Genomic DNA, 13,860 nt, shown 5'->3' with positions numbered 1-13,860 from the left:
ACATACCGATTAAAATTTTCATGAGACTCTTCGTCGAAGACGTCGTCGCTCCTCTTGTCTCTGATAAGATTACACCCACCTGATCAGAGATGCATCTCTGCATGAGATTATCTCGGTCGAGGCGACGAACGTGACATCGGCGGCGATCAGAGGAGAAGAGCAGAAACGTCCGACTGAATTTTCTAGAGAATTTTCGGGATAGAGCTCAACGAAGAGAGCGTGAATTTCGCGTCGTAGATACGCGCGTCAGGGTAATACGCACAGAGAGGAAGAGACGGAAATGTTCACGGTAATCGTGAGCGTTTGTATTTTGCAGATCTCTCGTTACAGTGGGACTCGCTCGCAATAAAAAGTATACCACTACAGACGAAACGCAGTTTCATTCGGGTGACAATAAGTGTGCATGTGCATGCGTGTGTGTGTGTGTGTGTGTACATTGTTTGGCTGAATGTACTCGTACTGTTCTTTTGATCTTTCGTCGCGCAACTACAAAGTAAATATACATACACTATGACACAGATTCCTTTTATTCGCTAGAAGCGGTGCGCGAACATGCAAAGACCGTTTTCGCTCGCAAAATGTCTACGCGCCCCGTACCGTTTCGGACTGACGTGTGTGTCACTAACACTATTATTGTTATTATTATTTTATCATTATCATTATCATTATTATTATTATTATTGTACACTCTCATTTGCTCATATCTAACGACCTCACGCATCCTCTTATAAACGTTACGCCTTCTCGAACATCTACTTTAGGGCCATTGCGACGCGGGACAGAAGATTATGCTTGTTGCCATTACCTCATCGGACTATACAGCGATACTGCTAACTGCATGTGCAATCGTTTCGTGAAAGCGACGTAAAGGGCGAGTTCACATTCGCGAGGTCGGGTCGTGAGAGTATCGAGGACACGTCGAGGATGCGCGCGAGTGACGTGAGAAAGGTGAGAATGGAACACCGACTCGCGCATTGTGATAAACATTGTGACAAATGTCGTCCACTTTCACTCGCCTTTACGAAATATGAGCGACGCTCGAGGCTACACAAGGTTTTCGGATAAAAACTACGCAAGAACAGACGCTTTCGGGGACGCGACCAGCATGCGGAATATTAAGGACGACGGTTCCCTGATTATGACATTGTTCCGCCGGAAAATATAATTCGGAGGTTGCTCGCCAACACTTCATGTTATTGAAGCTTATTGAAGCTCGCGATGAAAATTCACGCACGGAGGACGATTAACGCAACTTTCAAGTTGTGATCCACCAGAAGCAAAAGTAACCGAGAGGTCTCTTGCAGACCGAGCATCAGGAGTGGATACGAGTGACGAAGCTTCGTTCCTCGTTCAATCGACTCTACCGCAACGATATTGTACCTTCAAGACTGGTTATGGAGATACTTGATACCAAGCATTAAAGGAAATCGCTACAATCACATCCAAATTCCTCCATGAGGATCTTTCAGATCCAAATAAAAATTCTATCCCTGTAGTATTTTACACGCTAATTGCCCCGAATTACTATGAAAACTGCGATAACACAGCTCGTTCTCGACCAAGTTAACTTTCCACTTTCACGATCCTTCATTCGTCGTTCTCTTTTTTTTTTTCGTGCAAATCCCTGTGTACGAGAATGCGAACCAGAGACTCGACGTAATGATTGCAAGATTGCGAGATTCAAACGCGAGATCCCGCAGGTTAATCCTGAAGCAATCGCTCATGAGCGGCGAATACACAATAATAAGCGCGAAATGAAGAAGAGCAAGGTCTAACACAACATGGCGGACATCGCTGCTCGGCTCGCATTTTCCTTCGTAAATCAAATGACACAGTGTGTATACGTTGTTGTACAAAACGGAAGCGGACACGCACCACTGCAGTTTCGATTTGGCCATACGCCTGCTTTGTTGTAACGGTGAACATTCGTGGAGCGGAGTTTTAGGGGAAGTATAGTTCGTACAAAGATTATATACATTATTATCTAATCACTCGGTTGATTAATATACGTCTGTTGTGTCTTCTTTACGTGTCGTGTGTCTGTTACGTGTATGTGTACGTGTGCGCGTATAACACGGAATGTACGTTCTTCGACCCGAGTATTACATGTGAGACGTAGAGCTTAAGTGTGTGTGTGTGTGTGTGTGTGTGTGTGTGTGTATTGCGACGATTCTATATATATATTTATATATATATATATATATTTACTTCTTTTAAAATCTTCCATTAGAAAGCGCACAAAGAAGTGTATACCTTCGTTATTACGATACTATATCTCCTATAGAAAAATAATTGCGAAGGCTGGAGGCTACATGGAAGAAGTATTCGTCGAAATCTCAGTACAAGAAGGCAGTTACAACGTGCGCGTTACATGGAGAAAATCATCAATCGTATCGACGTGAGATTTCGACGCGAATGCGACGTGACGTTTTCTTTTTCTTTTTCCGTGAGTGCCGGAGGAGGGAGGATAACGCGGCAATAAGGAAGAATGCCAATGAAATCCGATTATGTCGGTTCGATCGATCATGTGTTTCTCGAATATCTACAGGAGTCTCGGACGCATGGCTCGTCGTGAAAAAACGGCGCGCGTTACTACACGTACGTTGACGTAGAAAAATCCCCTTCGGAGTACGCGGAGGCGGGCGGCTATGCAACAACTTTGCTTTACAATGAGCGACTCTATAAAAAAGATCCGTGAAAAATATCGGCATCTCGCATTTTCGTCGCGCTCTCGAAACCGGAGGGAGAGGCTCCTCCCTCCGTTGCGTCGTGAGAGCGCATAATCGTGTACTTTGATTCTGTTGGCGTCGACGGCGGCGTCTCCGTGCGCCGTTTGATTTGCGCTACCATACATACGCGGTTGTACTATGTGTAATAAACGGCATTTCAATGGCACATTTCGATCCTCGCGGTCGCGAACGCGCGACATCATCGACGACCGCGGTTCTTAGTTACGCAACGTAATTTTCAAATTAGCGGACAAACCAGCATTTTCGCGATTATCTGACACAGCGATGATCGTTTTTGTGGCTCGCGATTCTCAGTGAGGAGGATACAATATTCGGAATGTCAAAGGAAATATGCGATTTGTACTCTCTTCTTTACACGTCGGGAGATACATTTGTGCGGAGCGCATTTCCCTTATTACACGTTCCCCTTCGAATTGTGGATCGCTTCACGTTTCGAATTTGTCTGCTGCGTGTGTACTTCATATCACGTAAGTATGAATCATTATCCTACGCTCACCGGCGAAGATCTCGGGACATTTACTATGATTCAATAGCAACATCCTCTTTTCCTTACGCTATGTCTCAGCGCGAAAAAAGTCAAATAAAAAAATTTATAAATATATAAAAAGTAACCTTTTGATTTCAACAGAACCTATTTAGAATAGGTCGATATATCTTACAAAATATCGTGTAAAAATATCGCGTGAAGAATAAATTTCGATTGATGATAAAAACCCGTAGAAAACGTAACAAAAAACTTAAAAGTAGGCCCAATACCTCTCTCTTTCCTTTCATTTTCTTGTTACACGCGAGTACAGAAATGGCGTTACAGAGTGTCTTCGTTCTCTGTGAAGCGGCTCTCTTGTCGCTCGGTGTGATGTGTGACGTAAGATCGAGAGGCCATCGGTCTGATGCTCATTTTTTCTCTTAACCGGCCGCTAACCATTTCCGCACCGGGACGCAGTTCATAAGTGACAAAAGGTGCTGCTTTGTCGATTTAACGATATCGGACACTGTACAATGCACGAGTTATTGTTATCGAGGGAACGCAATCTACAGGCCGCTGGCGCACAAATTTAAGTCAACTGTTCGTGCATGCACGCGCTGTCGCAACGTAATTAATCTTCGCGGCAGATACGTGTACATTTACCCGGCCATTTGTTTACTCAGTGTACCTAAAACGCTAAATACGATGCTATATACGATTTCGAGTTTCATTTTTCTCTTTTCTGTATACGCGTTGAAAATAATGAAAACGGATGATTTGTTTGGCGTAACATCCCGGCGCCGACTACATAAAAATCGCAACGGCCAGCCGAATGCGATTGTACTGTATAGACGTCGGGAGCGCTACCCAGGTGCCGTAAAGTGTACATTTTTCCAAAACCAAAACTAAACTGTCCCGATTTAACTGCTATCGTTTCTCTCGTATAACCTGCAGTCTGTACTCGATTCAGCGATTGGCTGCCTTTTTTTTCAGAGATTACAACTCTTGTTTACGACGAAACACAAGCTCGATTAACCGCGCGTTACATTAAAAAATTGGACAAGGACAAAAATGAACACTGCGATATCACCTTTTGTCACTATGAAACCACACGACGTCGGACCACCTCCTTTCGCCCTTCTAAAGGACATTAGAAGAGGAAAAGGGTGGTCTGCCTCGCTTGCTACTTGGTCGCCTCGGGCGGACAATCGGGCTGGTTGTTGGGGTGAGCCGCGGTGAAGGCCGGATGGTGCTCCAGGTGACGATCCACCCTGAGAATCGTGGGGAAGGGTCTGAGATCGACGTGAAACCTCCGCGCGTTGAATATCTGTGGCACCAGGCAACAGTCCGCTAACGTGATTTCGTCACCGACGCAATATTTGCCCGCGCTCGACGATAATAGCTTTTCCACGGCTGAAAAAAAAAACCAGTCTTATCAGTGTGTTTATGCTGGGGGCTACACGCACCGCGCAGAGACGTCGTCGCTTGGTGACTTAACGCTTGGCGATTGAACGCGTGTTGTTTTCTCGAACGCATCGAAGGTCACCACGTAGCGTGTCATTACTGACGATTTTAATATGCAACGAGCGATTACAATTGCATATGTTCGCACGTTCGGAATATTTAAAAGTCGCATACTGGAGCATGCAAGGTTATACGGTTGATTGAGGAATTAATTTCCACCGTTTCTTAGCTTAACATATGAAACATTAAAGACTTGATTTCCTGCTTAAAATTGATTAATTAACTGGAAGTCGCCGGTGAACGACGCTATGATTCGTCACCTCGCGTCTGATTAATTTGCCGAGTAAGTCATGGCTCATTTCACCCAATAAATTACACATGTCGTAGTTAATGGGAAGCTGAGAAAACCAGTTGACGAATGTTTGGTTTGTAAGACTGGAAACTGATGCGTCAATAAAATCAACCGTCTACATGTTATCTCCGCTGCTATCTCGAGGTACCTGTAAATCCCCTGGTGATCCAATGTTGCGCCCACTCCTTTTTACGCTCTTCCCCGACGTAGATCAGAATCGTAAGATTTTGCAGCGGCTGTATACCACTGGCAATCACCTCGCAGATTTCCCTGACCCTGGCCCTCTTGACAGGATCCGCCGGCATCAGCGGACGGCTCGGCCTGGTCTCCTCCAAGTATTGCAGGATATTTAACTGCGTGAGAAAGAGCATAGCTCGTAATCGTCGTCCGGACGGGAAGACATCGCAACGACAACGAGAATGAAAGAAAGATGAATCGTTAATTAAACACTCACAGACTCTATTAGCGTGTGATTGTCGATGTGGAGCGCGGGGACCTGCTCCATCGGATTGATCTCACGGAATTCATTGGAATGCTGCTCCCCGCCGCCCTTCACCAGGCTCACCGGCTTTATGTCGTACGGTATCTCCTTCAGGTTCAACGCTGTCGACGGAAAAACATATCGTTAGAAACGCGTTTGCAACTGCAAACTGGTTTGCAAAATTTAGCAACTGGACTAATGAGTTTTAACGCGTCATCGAGTATTGAAGTGCCGTTCGACACGCTCCCCGATTTCAGTTGCTCGTTCACAATCGTTACGTGATGTAATATCATGAAGCAAGTAAAAACCGCATACCGTATCTAAAAAATAACTCTTATCAACATTCCCGACTGCAATCTTCTAAAAATAGAAATGTACTCAATACTTTCATGCAGATCTCGGGAAAAAGGATCGAGTGCCTGGAAAGATGTGATACTCGTCACTGCAGGTTGCGACATCATCGTGTGCAACCATCGTTCTCCGTGGAAGGCAACGAAATCTTCACTCACCAATTCTCACCCTCCACGAGCAGGAACTCCGCCAGTAGGAGTAGAGCACCGGCTGTCGGAAGAAACGAGAGGCAACGTAAATCCTCGTGGCAAAGTTCGTTCGTGCACGACCGGTCTTCGAGGACACACCGACCGACGTGTGATTCGAGGCCGATCGTGAAACCAGATTCGCGCGCGCAGGTGGAAGAAGAAATTTACGACGTTTGCTCGGTAGATGTAAACAAGGACGTTTCAGACGTGCATTCATTAAGGAACGTTCCCCGTTCCAATCGTCGACGCGATACTAATGTCGGTTTAGCATCGTTCCACTCGTCGAGGAATTCCCTCGACGAATCGCTCTCTCTAACGATCTGGCAAACTCGGTCTCAAGCGACTTCTTTTTTTTCTCTCAAAATCGAAAAAGTAAGCTCTGCGACGAATGCAATTATCCGAGAGCGATATACCAAAAACATGTCGCCGTAAATATAATCGGCGAAATTTGATACAATTTGCAGCTGAGCGAACTGCATTTTCCGCATCATCAAAATTACTCGAGCAAGTTATATTTTATGCATAGTTTTAATTTAAATAAAATTACATGTATTAAATTATTTAATCACTTGAGTTCGGAAATTATTCGATCGCTCAAGGCATTAAAAGATCCGTTAAAACAGTTTCTGAAAAATACGTAAAGTCTCCGGAATATTTATACGCCTCTTTCAGATGTTTCGTTAACTTTTGCCGTCCCGGATTATTATTCCGGCAAGTTTCTCGAACGTGCAGTTCTTTTAGCGCAGAAATCCCAATACAATCAACATGCGAAAGATGCGATCGATGAACAATTCCACTCAACTACTGCGAACGATTTCGAAACATGCCAGAGATAACTCTGCTGAATTTCTCGATTGATAAGCTACGATTGACATTTATCTCGCGAGTGCACCACTCGGTGCCGACTAAAGTTTCTCGTATGAAATAGCTGCGCGCGCGCGCAGCCGGCAGCCGCACATTACAATGCACACGTTACATGCAGTCGTACGTTACACGTTATATCGGCGTGTTACATTCGCGGTACCGCATGCTCGCTCCCTCCGAGGGGCATAGCGACGAGAGCTCTGTTCACGCGTGGCAGTATTCGCGAGACGCGGCTCCCGGCTGAATAGAGCTCAATTTCCGATGAGAAAGGTGCGGGAAAATGAGCCTTACGCGTTTTCACAATCTCTATCGTCGTCGTCGCTCACTTGCTCGCTCGCTCGCTCGCACGCACGCACGGTCCTCGTCGACGCGCGACCGTGATGTCGGGATCCAGAGCCGAGTCTCTGGGTTAGCCTTCGCCCACACATCTGGATACGACGATTCCGCTGTGATGCTTCCCGCGGTGTTATGGCGCGGTATACATGCGACGAAGTCGATGTACGAGTCGCGGACCGGACCGGCTTAGCTCGAACGCTACCTCGTCGACAGTCGCCTCGTCCGCAGAAGGTTAAAATATTCTCACTTCATCACTCACCTTACCCATCACGGACATCTCGTCGGCCTCTCGTCGTCGCGAACAGACTCGCCCGCTCGATTATCACCTTGACCAGCGGCTCCTCGGTGCCAGCGCGCTCGCCGCCGTCGGAATCTGTCAGAAATGTAATTCGGAATCGCGGTGAACGCGCGAAATCGCACCTCCTCACCCCTTTTATTCGATTGCCACAGCCGTTCCCCCCGTTCCACCGGCTACATTCCGGCCCGACCGGCGTGCGTCCAATCGCCGGGCGCCCCGACGGGGCGCTTTGATCGCTCACACGGGGCTAAATGAGACACGTTGTATATACGTCGACAAAGCAACAGAATGCCCGTTGATCTCCGTCTCTTTCAAACGCAACCCTCCTTACTGTTACTATTATTATTACTATTTATTAATAAATCCAACTCCACGTCGAACACTTTTAACCACAGGCCTGGAACGATCGATTATTACTTTCGAGCGGTCGATGAAACGTACACATAGATATCGGTCTGTTCTAAATGGCTGCACTGTCTGCGCTTAAAATAAAATAAAATAAAATAAAATTGATATATATTCGGCAGTTGGTGAAAGAGGGGAAAATAAAAGATTGCAGGATAGTTCAAAAGTGTACAAAAGGCAAATCATAAAGCAGTGGAGGGAAGTCTGAAAGCAGTCATACGGTGAAAATTGTTGGAACACTTTCTAAACGCGCCCTCTAAACAGGTAGAGATAAAACATGAATGTGTAAATTTTTAGCGCTATCGGTCAAGTCGCTTGATATGCGTTCACATTAAAGGACCAATTTGTATCAATTTATATACAAGTATCAAAAATACATTTTAAAGATGAAATCTTCAGTTTCCTATTCAGTTTTTATGTCAGTCGCAATATAGTCAGTTCTGTTTTCTACCACTGAAAATAATAATTATGTAATTTCTATGCATGTTTTTAACTATGTAAAATATGTAATTAATAAATTATTTTTTACTCGTGATGCGCAAAAATCATACCTTTATTACTGGACTACCGCATTCGTTTTCTGTCCTTTTCTATATCTTATATCTATGTAAAAGTTTGCGCTGATCTCGCACATCTTACCCAATTTCCAATACAATACGTGCCGTTGGAGAGACCAAACGAACGATCGAATTGGAACGATCGAATAACGGAACGACTTACGATAAAGTTACCTTTTATAAGGTTTGCGTTATTCCTAGTTATATATGTGTCCAAAAAAAGATCTTAATTTCTTAAATATATCGATGTGAATAAAGTCTATAAAGTTAGGTACCAAAAGAATGAGGTTATGTCGGTTCTTCATCACAGGGACGATACAAATTTTCTCTGGACTGGCAGATCAATTTGAGAATAATGATGAATTCATGGCGATGGTATAAGAAACATGATAAACAATGGGGTATGCGAGCAAGAAACAAACTGGCGTCGATATATGCTTTCATAGCATGGAATTGTGCAGGCTTTGCATTCTACGTGTTATTAAAAGATAAAATACCAACCGATCCAGCAGAAAGAAGTATGTATTCTTGGCAATTTTCACATCCGATTTCGCATGAGGAAACTGGTGGAATTAATTTTTCACAGGAGCATCGTTGTATAATTTAACCGGTGTGCCTGGTAATCTGCATGTATATCAGATCAAGGGTTTTAGGCTTACAAACAATTTTGACGTGCAGAAGCCTGAGGATCTGGAAGATGCAATCGAAGAATAGGTAACATTCAATAATTATTATTTCTCGAAAGTTACTTGCAGTATACAATAAAATATCAAAAGAGACAAGTTTCACTAAGAAAACTTTTTACATTATCTACAAACATGTACAAACGACACATCAAGGATATTAAATCGTTTGTTGCGTAAACTTCCAAGAGAAATCTTGTCATCAGTCTCGAGAGGAGATCTACCTCACATTAATACAGATCATTTGATCACTCTGTCAAGGAAGAGATCTTCGTAATGCAACAGCACCAGCATTAGAGCCACTTGATTCTGGTCTCAATTCCTTCAGTCTCTGATCCATCTCACACAATAAGGAAGATCTATAAAATCGTACAAAATACAATTTATACAAATAGAAACATAATACATCGAGTCACAATGTCTCAATATTAGATCTTTTAATTAAAATCAATTTTTGCCAGAAAAATGCATCCAATTTGGAAATGCGATTTTCTGAAGTTAAATCAAATTGTCAAACTCAACGAGAAGCTTCTGTCCCAAGTTCTAGGCATGTTAGTGACAGAAAAACCCCAACCTTGAGAACATTTTTAAGAAATCACAATATACAGTATAATGTATTAAAAGTCAAGACCATGTATTAAATTCTCAAGAACTGTTCAGTAAGGTCTATGATTTAAGTTTTATCATAAGGAGAGAAAAGAGATCATGTTTGGTAATTCTTTTGTTGGACATTGTTAGATTCGTGCCCATACCTATACTCTTCGTAGCGCATCACGACCTCTTCCAGTTCCTGCTTATACAGCCTGGTGAGCATGGCGTTGAAACAGTCCAATTCAGGCAGTCGAAAGAGCTCCCAGCGTAGTTTACGATCTAGAGCGATCGAGGCTCTGCTGTACACGTACAACCAATGCGGTATTTCCTCGTTGAGATAAGGGTTGGCCGGGACCAGGACACTGTGAGAGTGGAAATGAGTGTGCCGCGGTGGTGAAACCACACGCACCGCTTGCATCTCGTGCGGGTAACAAGGATGCTCGTACTGCGCTTGACGCGTGATGTGACTGAAATTGGAGAATACTCATCGTTAGGTTCTCTTCGTTACATGCATGGGATGTTAAATCTGATGCTTCGCTTATCGAGGAATATGGGGAAAGCTCTAGAAGACGTTTACAAGAGAGATGTTTTGTTTTCAGCTCCACGATATATCTAAAGCTTATCCTGTAGGTACAAATGTTCAAACATTTCAAAAAAGGCTTGATTTACCTTTAAACTAATATCTACAATTTTGGCTTTCATTGATCTTTTAATAACCCCTCGATTGTGCATCAAAAAATTCATATTATCTGTTACTAAAAATAATAAACTCGTTGATATTTCTGCTAAAAAAATACTCACTTGACATAGTAAACGCCGTACTCGGGTGATTCGATTCTCTCCCAACCAGTGGGTAGACCCTCCTTCTCGAGCGGATGTGACCAATGCGTGGTCTTCGTATTGTGATCAATATAATACTTCCGACCACGAAGCGTGAAATCAACTGACCATCCAGGAGGCAAGGGCAATTCCTCTTGTTGCTCACTCCGAGAACTCGATCTCTCCGAGTGGCATCTACTGTAGCTTCAATCATAAATTGAGACTCGGTAAAATAAGTGAATGTTAGATAATGTGACACAGATATTACACATGAAGAAATTGTGACGAGAATTTTGAATAAACTAATTGAATGAACTCCTTTCATTTGTATTATATGAAATCCATTATTATGATTGAAACATAAAAATTGATCTTTGATGTATAAAATAAAAAATTCTTTTGCCATCGACGAATTTTTCTCAAATAAAACTATATTATCAGATTTAGAATAGATCGAACTTAAAAATGTCCAAAATGAACTTAAACACGCCTACGAATTATCGCGTGAGTCTTATGCTGCATATAAATCTGAAAAATATTCGAGTTGACTTATAGGACACTGAGAAAGGTGTGTTATTGTTTCAGGAAAATTCTAGAAACTCGTAAACTCGTACCCAGCATTTTGACGGTACGCGGAGCGATTATAGTCTTCGTAACCGGTGTCGACGTCGAAGGGCATGTAAGGCATTTGCGGTGTCTGAACCCTGTCTAGATGATATTCAGATCCAGCATATTGATTAATATAAGTATGAGACATTGCGGGCGACAATTCGGCATGATACATAGGTGTCGCAGTCCTCGAGGGCATGCCGTCGTTCGTCCCTGTGTTAACGGAAAGACTAGCGAACCTGTTGGAAGGTACAATTGGAAGGATAAAAATTTCAAGAAAAAAAAAATACATGTGCATATTGCAATCCTTGAAAAAATGAGATATATATTATTAACCTTTGAGCTAAGTCCGGGACGGAACTGTTCGGTGTATATTTGCCTTCATGGCTACCGAGACCAACAGCACTGGGAGTAGTTTTCGTATTTCCGAATTTCTGTACCATACTGGGCTGTTGAGGGACGGACTATGAAAGAGAGAAAGAGAAAAAGAGAGGGGGGGAGAGAGAGAGAGGATAGACGAATATCAATCAAACAATATCTTAAATCTTTGTACATAGTTCTCGTCTAAAAATTAGAAGGAAATTATTAATTTACTAGGACAATATATTACGAGGTAATATAAATAAAATGAGAAAGAAAAACAACTTATTTATCAATTGGAGTAAAAAAGCCATTCTTTTGGTATCAAAGTTTAATATTGATGAATCTAAAGCCTAACGTTTTTTATATATTCATAGCTGAAATTTAATTTTTTCTGTTATTTTATTTTATTGGATTCATGTTAGAAAGCGTACATCCCTTAATGACGCTATATGTTTATATATAATGCAATTTACCATAGAACTTGGCATTGCTGGATGATTGTTACGTCTTCTTGTTCTTTTGTTCGGCTCTGTTGTCCATACATTGATAACTAAGTGTAAATGAAAAATTGTTATAATGCAATCTACATTTTGATTATGAAAGAAACATATGTGATGTTAGGAAACAGGATATTAGGAGATAACAAAGAGATGGTAAGGAAAAATATTCCTTTATATATATTTGTTTCATCAATATATTGATAAAAATTTCACGTACTGCGAATTTATTATCAATAGTAAGTATAATAAGAAAATATTACACATTAAATACAGTAAGAAAAATCTTAAATTTGAGAAGTTTCAGAAAATTTAGCTGAAAGTTACCAGCTAAAGATTATCAATTAATATATGTTAGAAATAGGAAAGATAAATACTTTAGAGTACCCGATATAACACGATTAAAAAGTACAGCCTGATATGATCAACAGGCAATAATTAACAAGGGACGACGAGAGGCGCAAAAGACGTCTTTAACCTAAACCTAAACTTAAAAATACCTTTTCTCGCATGCAACGATCTAATAATATCCCGCCTATTAATATATTTATGTGCCTGCATTTTCCATGCATCATCATTTTTCGAAACAAAATTTACATATACGTTAGTAATATGTATAACATTAACGAAGAAAAACGTGACGAATCGAATCTTCCCAGTTTTGAACGGAAAATGCGAGAAAAGTGTTTTTCACACAAAGTACGACGAATTGCATGCTTGAGTGCATTGGGTAGGAAGAGAGGAAGGCGGGGGGAGAGGAGGGCGAAAGAAAGTTAAATTCCCGTCGTAAAGATACGTACTTGGCATTTCAGGCGGCGTTTCTTTCTTCACGTATTTCCCTTCGACGCCCTCCTTGATCGTCCTCAGATCCTTGTTTTTACGCGACAGCATGATGAAGTCACTGTGAAACAATGGTGCTACCTAACCTATCGTACAAGTCGTAACATTGGCTCGAATTCTTTTTGCGTTTTTCTCTTCTTTTGATTATCGGGCCTTTTTACTATCTTTTGATTATCAGGAAATAAATGGCACCACTTTTTCTCGTCTCCTCCGACTTAATATCATATATTAGTTACAGTAAAATTGACAGAATTCGCTGTATCCAATGTTACTCTATATCGCGTCACATTTGAACTAGTCGAACGATCGCGAAAGGACTGAACTCATGAAAAAACGATCACTATCTTGTGTTCCTATGATTCGACGACGACGTATCTTTGCAGCCTTGCGCACGATCCTTGTACACGACGGTAAATATCAAGAGTAATATACGCGACGTTTACATCCGAACGCTCGAAAACGTCGCTTTGACAGCAATCCTGTCAAATGGCGGCAAACCACAAAACAAATCAGACACGTATGCCAGAGACCCTCTAATAAGAGTCTGGTCATAAAAGCGTCAGTGCTGATTGGTCCGGCAATTTTTGTTAACTCCCGCTCATATTTGAATCACAATAACTTCACCGTTGATACAAACGTTGTATTTAAGCAGCACAAATCAGAAATAAACGCTGCAAAAGAATGAAGAAATCTAATATGTATTTGTTCCATGTAATAATGTCTAATAATATATACTAGAAATATAAGAAATTCCTTGTAGTTTATTTTAATCTCTAGAAAGTATCTTCATGATGTAACCTTTATGTGACGAATTATCGCAAAACGTGGTGTTGCACATCCACCTGTTTCCACAATATTGTACTGCATGTTACCATATTTATTACTACAATTCTTCTTTAACTTTTAGCAGCATGGACTGTCTGTAACGTATGCGTGAGCGCATCAG

At 41.9% G+C, this 13,860-nt stretch overlaps 2 protein-coding genes and 1 long non-coding RNA gene across 8 annotated transcripts; 1 reads left to right on the top strand and 2 right to left on the bottom strand.

Annotated features, from left to right (window-relative positions):
• Window positions 1-281: 281 nt before the first annotated feature.
• On the bottom strand, window positions 282-7,914 carry LOC105190998 (probable maleylacetoacetate isomerase 2). Its single transcript, XM_011154070.3, has 5 exons — window positions 7,512-7,914; window positions 6,023-6,074; window positions 5,487-5,635; window positions 5,181-5,385; window positions 282-4,629 (listed from the first exon to the last, which is right to left on the bottom strand). Exons 1-5 carry the CDS (start codon window positions 7,527-7,529, stop codon window positions 4,400-4,402), a joined length of 654 nt encoding a protein of 217 aa, XP_011152372.1. The 5' UTR covers window positions 7,530-7,914; the 3' UTR covers window positions 282-4,399.
• On the top strand, window positions 6,081-8,698 carry LOC105190962 (hypothetical protein). The gene is made up of 3 exons (XR_003113891.1): window positions 6,081-7,483; window positions 8,078-8,219; window positions 8,570-8,698. It is a non-coding gene; the product is annotated as a hypothetical protein (long non-coding RNA).
• A 540-nt stretch (window positions 8,699-9,238) lies between these two features.
• LOC105190983 (protein salvador homolog 1) lies at window positions 9,239-13,578 on the bottom strand. Of its 6 annotated transcripts, none has more exons than XM_011154057.3 (7): window positions 12,875-13,578; window positions 12,051-12,160; window positions 11,551-11,663; window positions 11,220-11,453; window positions 10,588-10,809; window positions 9,948-10,253; window positions 9,239-9,554 (listed from the first exon to the last, which is right to left on the bottom strand). In XM_011154057.3, exons 1-7 carry the CDS (start codon window positions 12,963-12,965, stop codon window positions 9,452-9,454), a joined length of 1,179 nt encoding a protein of 392 aa, XP_011152359.1. In that variant the 5' UTR covers window positions 12,966-13,578; the 3' UTR covers window positions 9,239-9,451. The 6 variants fall into 6 exon arrangements, with proteins under 6 accessions (XP_011152359.1, XP_011152350.1, XP_011152367.1 ...); XM_011154048.3 differs by having other exon boundaries at window positions 11,551-11,678; window positions 12,875-13,577; XM_011154065.3 differs by having other exon boundaries at window positions 9,240-9,554; window positions 11,551-11,678; window positions 12,051-12,127; window positions 12,875-13,575.
• Between the last annotated feature and the right edge of the window lie 282 nt (window positions 13,579-13,860).

Source organism: Harpegnathos saltator, unplaced genomic scaffold (assembly GCF_003227715.2).
Source record: "Harpegnathos saltator strain DR-91 unplaced genomic scaffold, Hsal_v8.6 scaffold674, whole genome shotgun sequence".
NCBI classification, from domain to species: domain Eukaryota; kingdom Metazoa; phylum Arthropoda; class Insecta; order Hymenoptera; family Formicidae; genus Harpegnathos; species Harpegnathos saltator.
Note: the sequence above shows the minus strand (reverse complement) of the source record. Positions and strands in the feature narration are given on the sequence as shown.